The sequence below is a fragment of the Aulonocara stuartgranti genome (assembly GCF_965226115.1).
Source record: "Aulonocara stuartgranti genome assembly, chromosome: 23".
NCBI classification, from domain to species: Eukaryota; Metazoa; Chordata; class Actinopteri; order Cichliformes; family Cichlidae; genus Aulonocara; species Aulonocara stuartgranti.
Genome location: NC_138958.1, coordinates 45,284,257 through 45,303,018, shown reverse-complemented (window position 1 = coordinate 45,303,018; position 18,762 = coordinate 45,284,257). Strand labels below are relative to the sequence as shown.

At 44.1% G+C, this 18,762-nt stretch overlaps 2 protein-coding genes across 2 annotated transcripts in view; both read right to left on the bottom strand.

Moving 5' to 3' along the window:
- The window catches only part of LOC309700216 (protein NLRC3-like), a gene marked incomplete at both ends in the record, with an annotated part of 123,851 nt that extends 112,986 nt beyond the window's left edge, over nucleotides 1-10,865 (bottom strand). Inside the window, 5 exons of the mRNA XM_082523663.1 lie at nucleotides 7,694-7,783; nucleotides 7,905-7,979; nucleotides 8,047-8,256; nucleotides 10,174-10,274; nucleotides 10,640-10,865. Coding sequence (XP_082379789.1) covers nucleotides 7,694-7,783; nucleotides 7,905-7,979; nucleotides 8,047-8,256; nucleotides 10,174-10,274; nucleotides 10,640-10,865 — 702 coding nt within the window. The remainder of the gene's footprint in view (nucleotides 1-7,693; nucleotides 7,784-7,904; nucleotides 7,980-8,046; nucleotides 8,257-10,173; nucleotides 10,275-10,639) is intronic.
- Nucleotides 1-18,762, bottom strand: part of LOC309701482 (uncharacterized protein) — a 2,150,955-nt gene that overhangs the window by 1,439,088 nt on the left and 693,105 nt on the right. The window contains exon 15 of the mRNA XM_082525718.1: nucleotides 17,756-17,935. Coding sequence (XP_082381844.1) covers nucleotides 17,756-17,935 — 180 coding nt within the window. The remainder of the gene's footprint in view (nucleotides 1-17,755; nucleotides 17,936-18,762) is intronic.

Here is an 18,762-nt window from a genome sequence, read left to right as displayed (position 1 = left end):
ATTCTAACAGCCTCTGTAAACTAATATCCTGGCTGCTCGAGGCTGCTGTTTTCTCTGACAGCTTCACTTAGATTAGAATTAGAAACGCTGCTCTGAGACTGAGAGAACTAACAGTGCTGCATGTTGTGCTGTTAGTTTCCAAAACACGTTATTCATGGTTACATACAGTTTTAGACTGATGTGGGCCAAAGCCTAGCATAGCCTGCAACGTTATTGTGACGGACACATTTTATGTGTCAGACCCAGGACCCTGAGCAGTTATGGACTAATATTATAATGTATGTATTTTGTATTGCTGTCCCTCGTTCTCCCTGCTTGTAGACGTGTGTGTGTGTGTGTGTGTGTGTGTGTGTGTGTGTGTGTGTGTGTGTGTGTGTGTGTGGCCCTGGCAGGTGATTGGCCACACCTGCAGCTGATCAGGCCTGTCGGAGGAGCTATTTGAGAGTGTGGTGGAGCTCTCTCCGACGCTGGATCATTGCGTGGCTTCACGTCAGTCTCTCGACCAGTTCCTAGTTTGAGTCTGCTGCATTATTGTGTGTCTGACGGCTTCCTCTCTCTTATGTCCCCAGGAGTTACGGGGAGATGAGAGGACAGCGAGCACGGGGTGCTCATCACGGAGAAGCGGAGACAGGAGCACTAGCACTGGGAAGAGGACACGTCACGGGAGTCGGGAGAGCACGGGATTTATTGTCATGTCTGTCCATCGCTGTAAATAAACGCACTGCTTGTACATAGAGCACCGTGCCTGTGTCCTCCTTCCCTACACCCCCACGGTCTGCCAGCCAGACCGTGACATTATGAGTGAACTTGGCTTTAAGTGACTTACAGGTTTCTCTGAAAAATACTTTCTTATATCCAGGTTCTTCCTCTTTGCTGCCGTCCTCCTCTCCTCCTGGGAGCGCAGGCTTGCCGCTGCTAAAACTCAACAGAGCTCCCTGAAAGGTTCAGCCAATCACATTGGCCATATTTGTCACATGAGGTAGGACTCCAGTACAGGACGTAATTTAACTCTTTCGGCACCGCTGGGTGAATGAGACGTTGACAGATTTTTTTTTCTTCTTTCTATCAGGTTTGCTTTTCTTTACTCGAAGAGATCAAATTATTGGTGAGGACAATTCAATAATCGCTGGATATTGGTGGGGACATGTCCCCTCCGTCCATGCCAAATCGACGCCCTTGCCCGAATCGATTCAATCCATGATTCGATTCGATTCGATTTGGGGAAATTTTGCCTCAGACAGTCAGCAATATTATAATTTAGATCATACCCCCCCCCCCCACACACACACACACACAGCCTTATGGGTACAGTAGTCTCCTGCTACACCTCCTTTTAGCTAAAGACATACTTCACAATGACTCACTCAGCTCACAAGAACAGGAATGCAGAGCATTATCAAACGTTAAAATGATACACATCTCTCACTTGTTCACTTACATTTAAACGAAACACATAATTGTAAACATCTCTAACAGCCTAAGCCAGCTTTGAATAGGGCCTGAATGGATAACTTCAGAGAATTACGCATCCAATCTTACACGAGGTCTCACCGCTCGACCAGATCTGGTAACAGTCCCTGTTGGTGTGAGGTGGCTCCTATTTCTCCTTAGAAAACCTGTCTGTCTCTACCACATAAGATCTGGGAGCACTGGCAGGTCCAACTACTGCTCCAGTGGTTCCTTCAGTAGTAATCCACACCTTCTGTCCTGACTCTATGTCTGCGGTTGTAGTGTTTTGCCTGCTCACGCCTCCCCTCCTCATCCTTCTCGCGAAAAGCCTGTAGGTCGGGCCACTTTGGCACCAGCTTCGCAGCAGCTTGTGGCAGAGAGGTACGCAGGTGTCTCCCCATGAGCAACTGTGCCGGTGAGAGCCCATGTTCCAGTGGGGTGGCCCTGCACGCTAGCAGTGCTCTGCTGTAGTCACAGTCCTCTCAAGTCTTTAATGGTACGATCAGCGCGTTCTGCCTCCCCGTTGGCTTGGGGGTACCTGGGGCTGCTCGTTTCATGTGTGAACTGGTACTCTTTAGCAAAGTGCTTGAACTGTTCTGATGAAACTTGCGGCCTGTTGTACGATACCACAGTCTCGGCAACTGCATGTCTTGCAAAGGCCTCTTTTATAGCATTAATAGTGACCTCTGCTGTTGTGTCTCTCAGTTCACCAAGTACCAACGACCAGATTTGGTGTGTGGTAGTAACAGGCAAATGAACTTTTTTTTTTTAATGATTTGAATATATGAATGCTTGTGCATAAATACACAAACAATACACATATGCTTTCATGCTTTCAATTGTGTCATTTACGTGATCTAGGTCAGCGGTCTCCAACCTTTTTTGCACCACCGACCGGTTTATGCCCGACAATATTTTCACGGACCGGCCTTTAAGGTGTCGCGGATAAATACAACAAAATAAAACTAGTACCGGTACCGAAAAAGAAGATTTATTCATAACACACGTGAAAAGACCCAGGAAAACAGAGTTAATGATAAAAACGATAACAAAATAACGCTGAAAAGCAATAAAAACCCTGAAAACCAGACATTTCACACCTGGGCCCTGTTTCAGGAAGCCGGTTTAGTGGAAACTCTGAGTAAGTATACCCTGAGTTAACGAAAACTCTGGGTTTTCGGTTTCACAAAGCGAGTTCAGCTGAAGCCTGAGTGAGTCACTATGACGACACACGCCGTGAAGCTAACCTGCCCCCTAGCAGGTTTACTACAACTAACCCTGACTGTCTCCGCCCCTTTGTCGGAAACCTGACTGTAGGAAGTGTCGGACATGGCGTGTCCCTTCCTTGAAGAGCCAGTAGATCGTGAAGCCCAAATTCTCTGCAGAGCTCTCCGCCGGGAGAGAGTGATCAGAGCGCGTTTGGACATTTTATCATTTCCTGATGATTGTCTGTGCGAACGTCACCGTTTCTCAGCACAATCTATAATTTATTTGGATAACATCCTCAGGCCATATATTACGCATGTGACACATCGCGGACATGCTCTCAGTTCTGTACATATTATTTGTATTGCACTTCGGTTTTTTGCAAACGGGAGCTTTCTGTATAATATTGGTGACGCTGAGCACGTTTCCAAGGCTACCGTCTGTCGGGCAGTCAGGAATGTTACAGTTGCACTGAAACGTCTCCTGTACTCGTTTGTGGTGTTCCCCGGTCACAGACCCACAAGATTTATCAAAGAGGGATGCCACAAAATTGCAGGTATCAGGATGACCAAAACGTAATGTATGATGTGGTGATACCTGGACTACTACTTAAATTCTACATTTATTTTCAGGGTTCCCAGGCGTGATTGGCTGTACAGATGGCACTCACATTCCAATCATTGCTCCTTCAGTAAATGAAGGAGACTATGTGAACAGGAAGTCTTTCCACAGCATTAATGTGCAGGTACATAGTTCCCTGTAGCATTTCAAACTAACAAATTATTTCATCATAGTAATGGATGCTAATTTGTGTTCTCTGCACTGTGAAGATCATATGTGATGCTGCCAACATTATCACAAATGTGGAAGCCAAGTGGCCAGGCTCTGTCCATGACTCACAAATATTCCGTGAATGTACACTGAGCACAAAATTTGGACATGGTGAGTTGAGAATACTTTAAAATATATAAAGACCAATTGCTTCAGGGACATTTGAACTGAAGTGTATCCTTCTGTCTTAGGAGAGTTCACTGGCTACTTGCTTGGTGATAGGGGGTATCCATGTTTACCCTATTTGCTTACCCCTTACTCTGACCCTGAACTGGGCCCACAGCAGCGATATAATCTGGCTAATTGCAGGACAAGAGCCAGAGTTGAAATGACTATCGGAATGCTTAAGGCCCGGTTCCAGTGCCTGCAAAGACTCAGGGTCACCCCAGAAAGGGCATGTGACATTATTGTGGCATGTGTGATTCTTCACAACATTGCCACAATTAGAGGAGAACACTGTCCTTCTGAACCAAACATCAGCAGTGATCCAAACCATGAACATCCTGACCCTCCCACGGACATACAAGATGGAAGAGCAGTCAGAGACACCATATGTCACAATCATTTCTTTTGACCCATCACCTCAACATGTTGAAAGAAGAATAAACAGATTTTTGTTCAACTGGCTTTATTGGTCGCCTGTATTTCCTGTACACAAAGTATTAAAAGATGTAAACCTCATAAAGTGTCTCTGTTGCTTCCTCCTCTGTAACAGCTGTCAATGTTTCTTCATTATTTTCCTGTAGTAAAGAAATAGACAACATTGCTGTTCTACTGTAACCTCATATAATCTGTGGAGTATTACTCACAACTGCATGTTGGTCTGGCTCAACAGGAGGCTGCACCAGATGCAGTACACCATCACCATCAACTGATAGAATATGAGGTTTATACAGGTCACTTATAACTTACAAGGGACCAAATGGCAATTAACAAACATACCAATCAGCTTACACTTCATTGTCATTATGCTCTCAAAGACAACCAAGACTGAGGGAAGGCAAAATCAGTAGGAAAATAACTTCACTACAAAATAATCCATTATGGTAAAGAGTTTATCAAATGAATGTGTCGCACTGCAAAGGTGACTGTGAAGAAAGGATGTATGCACATCATGTATTATTTTGAATTTACCCCTTATGTAGGCACTTGTGTCTTGCGGGGTTATTGACTCAGAGGATGTCCCCGCAGAGATGCCTTCGGCCACAGGGCGCCCACTGTTTTGGCTGAGGGCCAACTGCTCAGCCTCTGTGAGTGGTGGTGGTGGAGGACCCCCACCTGTTTTTCGGGCCTCCGCTTTTTTTCTGTTGGCTATAACGGGTCACATTTGAGCATACAGAGTAAGCAAATATGTACTTGTAATGTGCTCAGATAATTTCAATAAGTGCTTACAGAAAGAAAATTAATGTAGCCTCTAACTGCAATTGATTTACATGGGACAAACAGACCAAGCACTATGGCTCATAATACAATTACACCTTACCTGTTTGGACTATATTTTTATATTTCATTTTTACTTGCTGCCAGGCACGTTTGGGGCCTGTTGGGTTGCACTTGTGCTCACATCATCACAAAATCAAATGTATAAAATAAAAAATTAAGTATAATAAAATAACGTGTTAAATGGGTGGAAATCCCTAGATCAATGTTTAAATTAACACTCACGCATTGACTCTGTCGGCTATGTTTTGCCATGCATGCTCCCTTTTTTTGGCAGCTGAGGCTGTGTTACTTTTTTTCTGCAAAATTTGCATGTTATCGGCATATGCTGCCATCAGAATTTCGGCGTCAAGCGCTGTAAAATACATTGACCGCGCCTTCTTTCCCTCCGTCTCCATGGTGACTCGCTTAATCTGTGCTCCACTAATCAGGGCTTTATGTATCCTCGTGCGCGCGCTTCACTTGGGGTTAAAGCAACTCCGCGTTGATTGAACTACTTGTTATCAGCCTTTCTGAAACCGAATATTCCGAGTTGGACAGTTCGGGGTTACTCAACCCTGAGTATCGTTTTTCACTCTGGGTTTTCTAAACCGGCTTCCTGAAACAGGGCCCAGGTCAGCGGTGTTACCACAACACCTCACATTCTTGCCACATGTATGGCAAACCACGTCTCAGCTGTTCGTGGAGGTAAAATACGTCTGCACATGACTCTGTTTATGCTCAGCCATTGTTGTGAGTGTGCACGCCAAGGGGCCGGACACAATGACGGGTATCGGAGGAATCGATATTTCAGTATTGATCCGCACATCACTAGTTGAGATACGTTTTAAAGTAGTCCCAAAAAACAAATGCATATTTTCCCGAACCACTGTTCCTTGACTAAGGTGGATAACGTGATGAGGTCAAGGAAGGGTGTGACGGAGATTTGATTGAAAAACTTTGTCGTCCGTTAAAGTTTCACGTTGGCTTTTTCATCTTGAAAGCCCTCTCTGCTCGTGTCCAACCCGTGTGAACAATCATAGATGTGAGAAATGTAAACAAACCGTCCACAGAACGCTGATCAGGTTATTTTAAGCGCAAGAAAACAAAAACGTTGCGCTCACCGTCGGCGTCACGGACGAGGCCTGGGGGTCCGGGCCCGTCCACAAAGGTCATTGTAACACAAATCATACGATTGCTAATGAAAATGCTATAAAGCTACATCGCAGATAAGTCTCTGGAGTAACAATCAAGGCCATGTTAGTTATTTGATGAATAGTATCTGTGCCACTCATGGCGCATGACTGAGGAGGACGTTGACCTCTGCAAGTCAGGAAAGTCTGCTACTCATTGTATAAATATGAGATTTTTTCAAAAACCAGCCAGCCATCATCTCGGGAGGCTGACTCCAAAGTACCATCTCACTTCAAACTTGCAAAACAAGTCGAGTCGATGCGAGCGCACTGCTTGTTTCTAGTTAGTCTTTAAGGATGACAGCATTAGTCTGCTCCTTTGTATGAAATAAAGTGAGTCGAGTCCATGTGGTCTGGCACCCACCCACATTTCTCTGCTAGTGATCCATGAGGACTCCACCTTGTTGCCAGTTCTCTTGTGTGGAAGCTTCAGGAAATGACAGCTTCACTCTGACGTGTGTGAGCTGTGTGAGGTCTGTGGTTAGAAGTTTACAGTGTTTGCTCTTTGTGTCGTCTGTAATATGCTCTATGGCTTTAAAAAAATGGCCACATGTTTCTGTAGCTGAATTTGTCCATCTCTGACCTTCTGAGACTGTATTTTCAAACAGGGACGTTCTGACTTTTCTTCACCTTGTACTTCATTCTGCAAATGTTTTATACTCTATTAGAGTTATTACATTATTCTGTTATGCTATAAAATCAACCCCCATATAAGATCGTACTTAAGAAATACATTTAAAAACCTTCCTGTGCAAATAACCCAAGTTATCTAGAAGAAATAAAAACTGCACCGCAAACCAAACTCAGGTGTTCGACCTGTTGAGCTCGGGAAACTAACTGGTGTTTCATTTTAGTGAGTGCTTTGTTAGATTCCTTCATTTGAACCAAATGAAGTTGATTAAAGTTGATGCACTGATGTGTTTGAAGTGTTTTGTTAGTTGCGATGGATCTCCTGCTGTCTTTTTTCCTCATTATTAAAAGAGGATTTCTTTGAATTTCAAACATCCATTTCCTGTTTATCTGGTCCCGGGTCACAGGTGCAGCAGTCTAAGCAGAGAATCCCAGACCTCCCTAAACAACCACTTCCTCCAGCATATCCAGGACAATACTGAGGCATTCCCAGGCCTGCTGAGAGATATAACCTCTCTAGTGTGTCCTGGGTCTGCCCTGGAGACTCCTCCTCATGGGACAGGCCCCAAACACCTCACCCAGGATATTTTTAATGAAAACATCACAAATAAGTCGTCAGGTCTGATGGTCACATTTGTGAGATTCAACCACCATAAAGCAGAGATCACACAGGACACACTGTGTAACCCTCAGCTCAGGTGTGTTCAGGACATTTGCTTGGAAGAAGCCGTCTGTGGATAAATCCTGCTCTCCACCTCAGCTGTCAGGTTTATCCAGAGAACGGCCGTCCTGACTTCCAGCAGCCCCACAGTCCTCGTTTCTAATAAACTGGCATCACTGAAATGAACTGTCTGCCTCGCTGTTCAATAATCTGCTCTTTGCCAATTTCCCAGCAGAAGCTTCCACTCATATCAGCATTTTTCTGTGATTCTCACATGAACTAAACATAAAAAGCTGAAGCCAACCTCAGAGTTCCCCGTAGTGAGGAAGAGTTTCCTCTGAGCCACAGCTGAGTTTGATGCGTCCACAAAGGAAGACTGACGGGAGGACAGACTCTGGGAGAAAGGCAGATATTAAAAGATATGAATACAAAGTACGCTGCAACAAACAGGACAGCAGATTATGAAGAGCGGTTAGACCTTCATGTGTCAGTCATTGAAATGTGATCAAAGTTACCTGTTTGACATCCTGATAGAAGAAAATCAGCTTCTTGGATCCGTTTGCAGCAAAGAATTCATGGATCAGACTGAACTGGAAGAATCAGACATTAATGACTCAAAGGTTCAACTCTGAGGAAGGATCACGTCTCTGAACTTACTCTGTCATCAGAGACGATGGCGTCTTCCACCGCCGCCTCCTCCAGGCTGCCGGCGTCGGCCAGCCTGCTCATCAGGTATTTATGTCGGGCATCCAGAGCTGCCCGCCGTTCCTCCTTCACGGCTCTCGCCTGTTTGGCTACTTCTCTCCTCGCCTCATTGGACAGCAGCATCGTCCTTTTACCAGACACCTGGAGAAACATCAGCTCAGTCTACAGACGCAGAGACCAGTGAGAGCTTGGCCCAAACATCTGCAGGTTTCTGAGGACCACGTTTGACCCTGACTGGAGGCATCGATTCTGAGTGTGACTGCCTAAACTGAGCTACTGTCCCCCCTCCACTGAGACGTTGTCCTGTGATGTGTCATGGGGGGAAGTGTTCCTCACGGTTGGACTCGTGACAAGTTCAGTCAGTTTATTCAAACTTTAAAAAGACGCATTTTCAGTCTCTGGATTTCAGCAGAAACAAATGTGAACACAGCACTTTTTGATTGAGTATAAAAGGATGAAAGAGTCAGTGATTAGTAACATTGTTGCTGACTGATGCTGTTGTAGAGCTGTCTTTGGATCCTCACCTTCCTGGAAGCCTTCCCTGGATTGCTCATATATCATTAACTTGTTTGTGTTCAGTAGAATCAGGTGTTGTGGATGCAGGTCGTAGCTGTGTGAGGCCTGTACAGTCAGCGCTGTGTGAGCGCTGTGTAACGTTAGCTTAGACTTCTTTCTGTTGTTATCATCCTTCAGGTTAATGTTGTTTTCATTATGCATCACAGGAAGTGTGGGTGGCTGTTAGCCTCACAGCTCATGGAGAGTTGCTGCTGCTCTGCCTCCTTTTTGATGTTTCTGCTCTTTGTGGCTTTGTGTTACTTTGTGTCGTGTCTGAAACAAAGTGAGTCCATGTTACTAACTGTAGTCGGCTCTCTGTCTCGTGCACAGCTGACTGTTGTCTGAATGAAAGTGTTTTTGTACTTTGTGTAATCTGTTGGGTCTTTGAGCCCTTTTTAAACAGCATATGAGCCATATGTATGTGTGTATATGAAAGGTTGTTTGTAATACATCAAATTGTTGCTTATTCTAGAGCTGCTGCTGTGCCTGATTGGTCTACTCGCTCGAAACTGAAGGTTGACTTGATTCTTTTGGTTTTTTACATTTTGTCAATAAACCAACTTCTTTATGATTTGAACGGCGTCTCTGACGTGTCACAGGCCTGTCAGCTTTCTTGGTGATTGGTATAGATTTGAGCTTCATGCTCTGGCTGTTGTTGGGTTTTCCTCTTTCATATTAAAGCTTTTGTCCTACATTTGGCTCTAAAGTCTAATTCTAATCCCAGCACTGTGTCTGGGTGTGTGATGCTTGTTTTCCTGCTCTTTCTCATGAAACAGTCACAACATTCTCAGTCCAACTTTCACTCTTTGCTGCGTTTGCTGCAGCTGCAGTGAACATGGTGCCGTTTGCCTTTAAGAAAGTTGTGCACAAAGGCTTTTTCTCTAGCAGACAGCTGTGTGGCTAAAAGTCAGATCATTTTTTACCACCTCAGTCACACTGGACTGAAACAAGAGTGAAACTAGGAAGAATCAGAGTTTGTCCAGTGACTGCACTGATTTTCTTCATATTCACAAACTGATTCTAAGTAGTTGCATCAGCTAATCACCCGGACACTGAGCGTCCAACACGCTCCCTGAAGGGAAACGATTACATCCTCCAAACAATCACAATCTGTCTCTGAATGACTGGAATTATTCTCTGATTTGTCAATAACTGGAGTTTATCAATGCAGACACGTTGCCAACATGATGAAGTCAGTCTGAGTCGCATCTCTTTGGCTAACTTAACTCAAGTGGTTGCCGACTATTCTGGTTCTATTCCCATATAACAGCAGGGCTGCTGAGCACCTCTGTCACTCTGCACTTATGTTCCCAGTTCTCTTTTGTGGAGGAATTTTCCAGGAATTCCTGGGACCAGCTTTCCATGAGAGACCCGATCAGGAGCGACTGTCCTGGACACTCCCAGCATCACAGGGACTCACAAACCCGTCTACCACAGTGAGAAGACTGATGGTCACAGGCCCACATGTAGCTTTAGATCACACGTGTGCACTTCCTGTGGTCACTGCTGTAACTCTAGACTCACCGAGGGGCCAGTGGTTGGTGAGGCAGCAGCAGCTGAAGTCATGTGACAAATGGCTCTCAGCTTCTGTCCTCCTATTCGCCGGTGTCCTTCACCTGTCACACCTGGTCAAGAAAGAGTGAGAATGTTCAGAGCTTTAATGGAAAAGAATATTATTACATATAAAAGGCCTCTAACAAGTATTGTAGTGTTAATCAGGATGAAGTCCATCATGAACACTTCAGAGTGCTTCAGACAGTCGGTGGTTTCATCCACAGAGCCTCCAGTCTGCATATCAAAGTATCCTGAGGAATGACAGTGAACCCCGAGTTCCCCTCATTACATTCATGTGTGTGACTGTGAGGAAAAGGTGATTGTATGAACGTGTGTGAGCGAGTGAATGAGGCTTGTATCAGAGTGGAGATAATGTCAGCGGCACAAGCTGGACGCTGCAGGTGTCACATGTGAATCTGTGCATCAGTGTCTGCACCTTTGTGGAGGTGAAGCTCAGGAGGTTTGGATTTGTTCAAAGCTCTGTCTGCTCCATCTTTCTTTCCCTCAGGCCTCTCCAGATCAGGAAGGAGGTCCTGTTCTCCTTCTCCCTCCTGGATTTCTGGATCCAGGGAAGGATCAAAGTCTCTCAGCCCAGCATCAGAGCTTCTGGCTGGGGGAGGACTGGAAGTTTCAGCTGGAGGCTGAGAGCCTGCATCTGCCATCTGAGTCACAATTCAAATATTCTCAGTAATCTCAAAAAGCAACAGAAAGGTGCCATTTTCATGAGCAGTGGGTTATCCAGCAGTTTGATTCATGTCAGCAGCATTTAGTTTGTAACTGCTGACTCACCTCTGGCTGTGTCCTGCTCTCAGGGTCACAGTGGACACTGTACCTTTGACCGAAGCTGCAAAGACAGTCAGCAGGGGTCTGGATGCATTCAGCACCACGTCCTTGTTGGGCAGACACCTTCAGTGACAGGACAGACAGTCCAAAGTAAGGAGACGTGGGACACAGTGAAGACACAGAAACAGAAACCAGAACTATAATCACAAAACAAACTCAGAAACATAAAGAGTGAATCAGCTGATTCAGTGTTTGTGACAAAAACATGGATCCTGGTTAATAACTTTTATTTGTTTGTTTCTGTATTATTTTGTGTATCGTTCTTATGAGCTGTTGTTTTTTCAGTGAAATATTATTTCATTGTTTTAAGCTTTTTGTTGACTTTGAAGTGCTTAAGTTGATATTTTTGAACATTTAATTTGTTCGATTATTGTCGAGTCGATAAAACTGTCAAACGCACAGCTGCTTCCAGCACGGCCGGAGGAGAGGTGGCCGAGCAGACGCACAACACACACAGCTCACAGGTTTGCATTTCTAGATATTGCAGATGTTGCAGAAATTGAGAGTAAAGAACTCAGAGATCCAGCGCTGTCTCCTGCCCCTTATTTATACACCACAACACAACGACAGGCGTAACTCACACAAACGGGTAACATGAGGCTCAGATGCTTTGGACGTGTTCACATATACTGGACACAGAATGATGAAGATGGAGCTGCAGGAAGGAGGAAAAGAGGAAAAACAGAAAAGATTCACAGATGTGGTGAAAAAGGACACGACAGCTTCTGTTTGTTAGTTTGGTTTTTCTTTATTTGGTAAAGATTCAGAAATAAAGAGAAGATCACATGTTTGAATATTATATTAACGTTCTGTAATTACAACAAGTTGTAAAATCTTTCCAGAGTGAGACAGAGACTGTGCAGAGACTGTAGAAGGACAGAGCAGCAGCAGAGCAGTCCAGATACACTGATGATCCTCTGTCAGATCCAGAGGGACACACAGGGGTGATGCTGGACTCTACATTGTGTCTGACAGTGGAGCTGTTCTCAGAGCAGTTCACTCTGCAGCACTGACAGTCATCTGCACTTCATTCCTCTGTCAGTCACTGCTGGATGAAGCTCTCCTCTCCACCTCCCAGTAACATGGCCCAGTCAGAGCGTCTCTACACACAAGCTGCTGCTGCTTCAACCTCTCTGGATCATCAGGACACAGCTGCTCCTCTCTCAGCACACACACCGTCCTGTTTACCATCATCACCTCCACCTGCAGAGAGAAGGAGGAAGAGCAGAGGAGATAAACGAGTGTTTCCAGAGACTCTTCATCAGCTGACAGTCAGTGATGCAGCACATCCAGTATAAAGAGCAGCAGGGACGTCAGTGCTGGGACTGTACTAGGACTCATTGTTGCTTCACTTTTTCTAATCTTTGGATTTTTATTGAAGTTGCTGAAAATGTTTTTCCCTCCTAGTTTGAGTTTGGACTTTCATTCATTAGAAGAACCTTGGTGTGTCCACTCTGAGCTCTGTAGGAACCCCAACAACAAGCCCAACAATCCAGATGGACGGTTCCAGCTGTTAACTGGAGGAATTCCATCCAAACATCTGCTCTCACTAAATTCTTCCTCACCTACAGACTGTGTTCTTCACTGCTTTAAACTTGGAAATCAATGCAGTCATTGGTCTGCGTGCTGCTTTGTTCAGAGAGCTGATTGGCTGTTGACAGTGTTTGATCAGAGCGTGTCAGCCGTTACTATGGTGACCATAAAGGTGAGAAACAGGAAGTGTTTGTGTCCAATCCTGAAGCCTGTCACCGTTCTCCTCTCACAGCTTCACTGAGAAGCTGCAGCTTTACAGGAAACACTGGATCTTTGTTTCATACTGACTGTGTTTAGTACAATACTGCTGACAGCACCACCCACTCACTCCATCACTCTACTTACACCAGAGTCTCCAGTCTGTAGTCTGGACTCTGCTGAAGATCAGACAGCTGCTTCACATCTGGATCCTTCAGGTTGTTTCCATACAGGTACAGCACTCTCAGATGGGAGGGGTTGGACTTCAGTGCTGCTGCCAGATAATCACAGCTGATCTCTGACAAACCACAGCTCATCAATCTGTATAAAGAATGAAAGATGTAAGTTTATTAGACAAAGTGCTTGAAATCATTCAGTGTTTCATCATCTGTTCAGAGCTGAAGAAGGTTCAGAATGTAGAAGTTTAGAAAATGGAAACTCCAAACAGCTGAAGCCAACAGGAAGCAGCTTCAAACAGGAAACTGTGCAGAGTTTCAGACTATATGTCCTGATGCAGCCAGTTGGATTTTGGAGATTTGAATCTCTGTTCTGTGACTAAGTCCTTGAATCATTTCTTCCAGTTGGTCCAACAAGACAGACTAAGTATTGGACATGTGTTGTGGCTCCATCAGGGGAGCTTCTAAATGTGATGTGATGGCCCCTCTGGGTCTGTCAGGTCACAGCACTGAAGAGAGCTCAAACTGGGCACACAGCTGTTCCAGTCTGGACCAAAGACTCTATACTGGGACTGAGGGACTGCTTTGACTGCACCCACTGGGACTTTTTAAAGGCTCATGTTCTCACTTAGATCATCGATTTCTACTGACATTTCTTTCTGGGAAAAATGGGGATTACTTTGGAAACAGGAAGTATTTTCCCCAATAAGCAGCCCTGGATTAGTAAATCACTCCAACATGTTCTCAGGCAGAAGAAGCTGTCTTGTTATGAGGGAGAGAAGAAAAAGATTGAGGCACAGAAACCTGTTGAAAGAGAGATAAAGCAGCTAAAATCAGGTGTAAAAGTAAAGCAGAGGATGAGCTGAATAAAGGACACTCAAGGCTGGCTTGGAAAGGAATGAAGTCCATGGTGGGGATGCAGAACAAGGAGCAAAGATGAATGTGATGCTGAATCAGCAGAAGACTTGGACTCATTTGATTCCAGCTTTGATATCATTGATTTCAATGAAGAGCTTTGTGATTGTAGCAAAGGGCTGGTAGCTCTGAGAGTCCCACTGATGAGGTGTTTGTGTGGAAATCTCTTAGTGGGACCAAAGAGAGAAAAAGCCCTGGTCCTGATGCTGTGGGAGGGAAATGATTGAAGTGTGCTGTGAGGAACTGACTGGGAGAGTTTCACACATTTTCCAGTCCTCCTGGGAACAACAGGAAGTTCCCAGCATATGGAAACAAAGGTTAAGTGTCCTATGGCACTCAGTGATGATGGTGCTGTGGCCCCACCACCTCCACCTCTTTGTAAAGGAACTAACTGTAATCTGAAGCTTCAAATGGAACTAAGACTTCCTCCACTAGGTGGCAGTGTCTGATGAGAAAGTGTTAGTGGAGCTGGCCTGGAGTCAGAAACAGGAAGATGCAGGATTTGGGCTGAAATGGGCAAAAGTGGTTAGCACTAGTGCCTTAGAGCAAGAAGGTTGTAGGTTGAAGCTTGTTGGTCAGCTGGGCCTTTCTGTGGAGGTTGGATGTTCTCCCACAGTCCAATGAAATGCTGCTTAGGTTCATTGGTGCTTCTACATTGGCTGTAGGTGTGGATGTGAGGGAGTGCTTCTCTGTCTCTCTGTTGGCCCTGTGATGGACTGCTCACCTGTGCAGGTGGACCACGCCTCTTGCCCTATGACAGCTAGGGCACAGGCTGCAGCCCTGTGAGCCTAAGCTGAATAAACAGTTAGCAAAAATGATCCATAGATGGCCTGAAATCCCCCAGTTAGCAGTTTGGTAGATAGCTATGACATGCTAATCCCATCCAGCAGCTGTATTCTACCTGTAAGCTGATCCCTGCTGAGCCAAAGCACTTTTTCATATGCAAATTACAACCTTTAATAGAAACCTATTGGTCAGCATCTTATTAGCCTGCTGTTAGCTTCATTCCACAGAAAACTGAGAGAAACTAACAGAGTTGATAAAGAATAAAGAGAAATGTGCTGATTTAAAGCCTTTGAAGTGCTTCAGATGATCTCTGTCCACTTCTGTCCACTCATTCATTCATGTAAGCTTTCTAATGCAGCTTTGATCTTCACAGTCTGCTTGATGAAACTCATTCTAACCCTGAATGTCAGAGTGTTCCTGCTTCTCTTTCCCATCATTCATGCTGGCAGTGGAGGAGATTTGGATGTTGGACTGTGTTTTGGATGATGTGTGTATGTTTGTGTTGGACTGCTGTCTGTAAAGCAAACGCACATTTTGCTTTGGATTTCAGTGTCAGACAGACTTTAAGGTGCAATGAAGAGTTTGAGAGTTTCACAGTGAATTTTCCAGTGGAGGATTTTTCTTCTTCTTTGAAGGTTTGAAATGTGAACATTGTTCTGCTGCAGTCAATGGACTAAACCAGAGAAGAAGAAAACAGACTTTACCATGAAGATCCTCAGTGTGGATCAGTATAATATCAGCCTGATGTCTGCAGTTTAGTGTCAGCACAACTTTCACATCATATTCATCTCAGCACAACTAAAACATGCTGACTGACCTCAGAGTTTCAAGTTTACATCCTGGACTCTCCAGGAAACCACACAGATGCTTCACTCCTGGATCCTGCAGCTTGTAGTTGTCGCTCAGGTTCAGCTGTCTCAGATGGGAGGGGTTGGACTTCAGTGCTGCTGCCAGATAATCACAGCTGATCTCTGACAAACCACAGTCCATCAATCTGTATAAAGAATGAAAGATGTAAGTTTATTAGACAAAGTGCTTGAAATCATTCAGTGTTTCATCATCTGTTCAGAGCTGAAGAAGGTTCAGAATGTAGAAGTTTAGAAAATGGAAACTCCAAACAGCTGAAGCCAACAGGAAGCAGCTTCAAACAAACACAACAAGAGAAAAAACTCTGAATGTTTCACATTAAAGTCGTACATGTCTCATAAAAACAGGACAAAGACTTGAAAAAGTCGTGTTTTTCCTTCCAGGAACCACATGGCTTCACTTTTAAAGGTGAAGTGTGACAGAAATGGACATATTTGAAGTCCAACACCTTTTTCCAGTCACATTATTAAAGCAGACAAACTACAAGCTCATTTTCATTCCAACAAGTCATCTTCTGACCTGGACTAACAACACTGGTCTCTATGTGCAGCTGGCTGTGAGACCAGTGCTCAGGGAGCGTCTACAAAGTGCAACACTGAAAGAACATCACACACTCATTTGCTTCCAGCACTTTCACACAAACATCTACTGTCATTATTGTCACCAAACTCTGTGGATCCTTTATTGCAAATTCAAATGGGATCAAATGGTCAGACAAAAGAGGGTTATGAGGAAATATGATGAAATGTTGTGTATTAGCAGCAAGTTATTGAATCTTTTTCCTCAGAAACCAAACAAAATGATTGACAAACATGTTTTTACAAACTCAGTGTTGGACTTGGATCAGCAGGATAAGCTGATGTTTAAAGGCATTTGAGTCTCGCTGTATGAGAGTCCAGTTCTTACTCAATATTTATGGATGATGTTCTTTCAGTGTTGCACTTTGTAGACGCTCCCTGAGCCTCACAGCCAGCTGCACATGGACCAGCTGACATTACCCAGCATTAGAGGCGGCTGTAAAAAATTCATGTTCCCATTTAAATGGTTTTAATTTGAATAAAACGATGTTGATTCATTCAATCCTGAATCGATGTTTAATATAAATGTATTTTGCCAGAATCTCAGGTTAAAGCTCACAAACTATTTCAACAAGCAGCAAACAGCTAAAACAGTAAATGAGAGCAGCTAAACACACAAAGATGGAAACACAGAGCGTGGATCGTTCACTCGACGGCACGTACACGGACACGCCGTCGGGGCTGAAAGTGGACAGCTCACAGATCCTGAAGCTGCAGGTTTCATCTGTCTCCAACCAAAACTGAGTGAAGCAGCAGCAAAAGAAGATCCAAACTCTGCTTCACGTTTGATCAATATGCTCATGAATTCTCTCTGACTTTGGCTGTTCCTGCCTGCACAGCTCTCTCTCTCTCAGTGTACTCCAAGAACAGCTTCAAACATCTGTTTCTGCATCATTCACTGTTTATTAGCCACCAGTCTGCTGTTGTGTTCAGTGCTGTCGGCCTCTGACAGTAAAGCCTCATTTCTGCTGTTCCATGGAAACTTTTTAAAATGATGACAGATTACAAACTCTCAGCTGTGTCTGTAATCAAACCTCTGTAACTTTGCTTCACTTCAGCAGCATCAGCTCATGTTCACATGTTGCTTCATGGTTTGCTTCAGTTTTTGATCGACTGCAGAATATTTTGAAGGTTATCTGCTATAAAAAGCCAGAAGAGGAAAATCTGCTTCATGTGTTTCTGTTTGATCCTCAGTGACTTTGACACAAAGGCCTCTGCTGTGATGATCACACCTCTGATCAAGTCTCACAGTGTCACAACTGATAAATGATCAGAGTTAGAATATTTCTGACTGTCTGCTGTGTGCCGTGACCTTTGACCTGCTAAAGACAGTCAGCTGTGGATTATTCATTGTTGTGTCTGATACTTAGAACTGTGAGGAAGAAGCTACACAGTTAATCAGGGTCCCCTCTCTCTGAATCAGGAAAGGTGGGCAGGCCGCGTGTGGGCCGCGGGCCATACGTTGAGTATCACTGTTTGAAATGTGAACATTGTTCTGCTGCAGTCAATGGACTAAACCAGAGAAGAAGAAAACAGACTTTACCATGAAGATCCTCAGTGTGGATCAGTATAATATCAGCCTGATGTCTGCAGTTTAGTGTCAGCACAACTTTCACATCATATTCATCTCAGCACAACTAAAACATGCTGACTGACCTCAGAGTTTCAAATCGACATCGTGGATTCTCCAGCAAATCACACAGATGCTTCACTCCTGGATCCTTCAGGTTGCTGTAGGTTCCACTCAGGTCCACCTCTGTGGGATACGAGGGGTTGGACTTCAGTGCTGCTGCCAGATAATCACAGCTGATCTCTGACAAACCACAGTCCATCAATCTGTATAAAGAATGAAAAATGTAAGTTTATTAGACAAAGTGCTTGAAATCATTCAGTGTTTCATCATCTGTTCAGAGCTGAAGAAGCTTCAGAATGTAGAAGTTTAGAAAATGGAAACTCCAAACAGCTGAAGCCAACAGGAAGCAGCTTCAAACAAACACAACAAGAGAAAAAACTCTGAATGTTTCACATTAAAGTCGTACATTTCTCATAAAAACAGGACAAAGACTTGAAAAAGTCGTGTTTTTCCTTCCAGGAACCACATGGCTTCACTTTTAAAGGTGAAGTGTGACAGAAATGGACATATTGAAATCAATGATATCAAAGCTGGAATCAAATTAGTCCAAGTCTTCTGCTGATTCAGCATCACATTCATCTTTGCTCCTTGTTCTGCATTCCCACCATAAATATAAAGAGGCAAAACTCACATTTTCCAAAATCCTCTTTAAGCTTCGACAATAAAGGAAGATAGTTTTATACAAGTCTTTGTGGTTTTCTTGTCACCCAGATGCCCGAGTACTTAAACTTGTTATAGCTGGGTTTAAAAGGGGCTAAAATACACAAAACTCCCAGTTGTCGTACAGATAGACTTTGCCTCGCTCTTCCCAAAATTCACATTATATCCAGAAATTGTCCCAAATTCCTTAAGTATGCATTAAGGTGACCTTGAGGCTCTTAAAAGCGCCTATAAATAAAATGTATTATTATTATTATTGTAAGTCTATCCAAAAGTTTGTGGAGGCTGTTCGATGGGTTGGAAATAAATAAAATCATGTCGTCGGCATAAAGAGAGACTTCATGTTCGATACCCCCTCGATGTTTTCCCT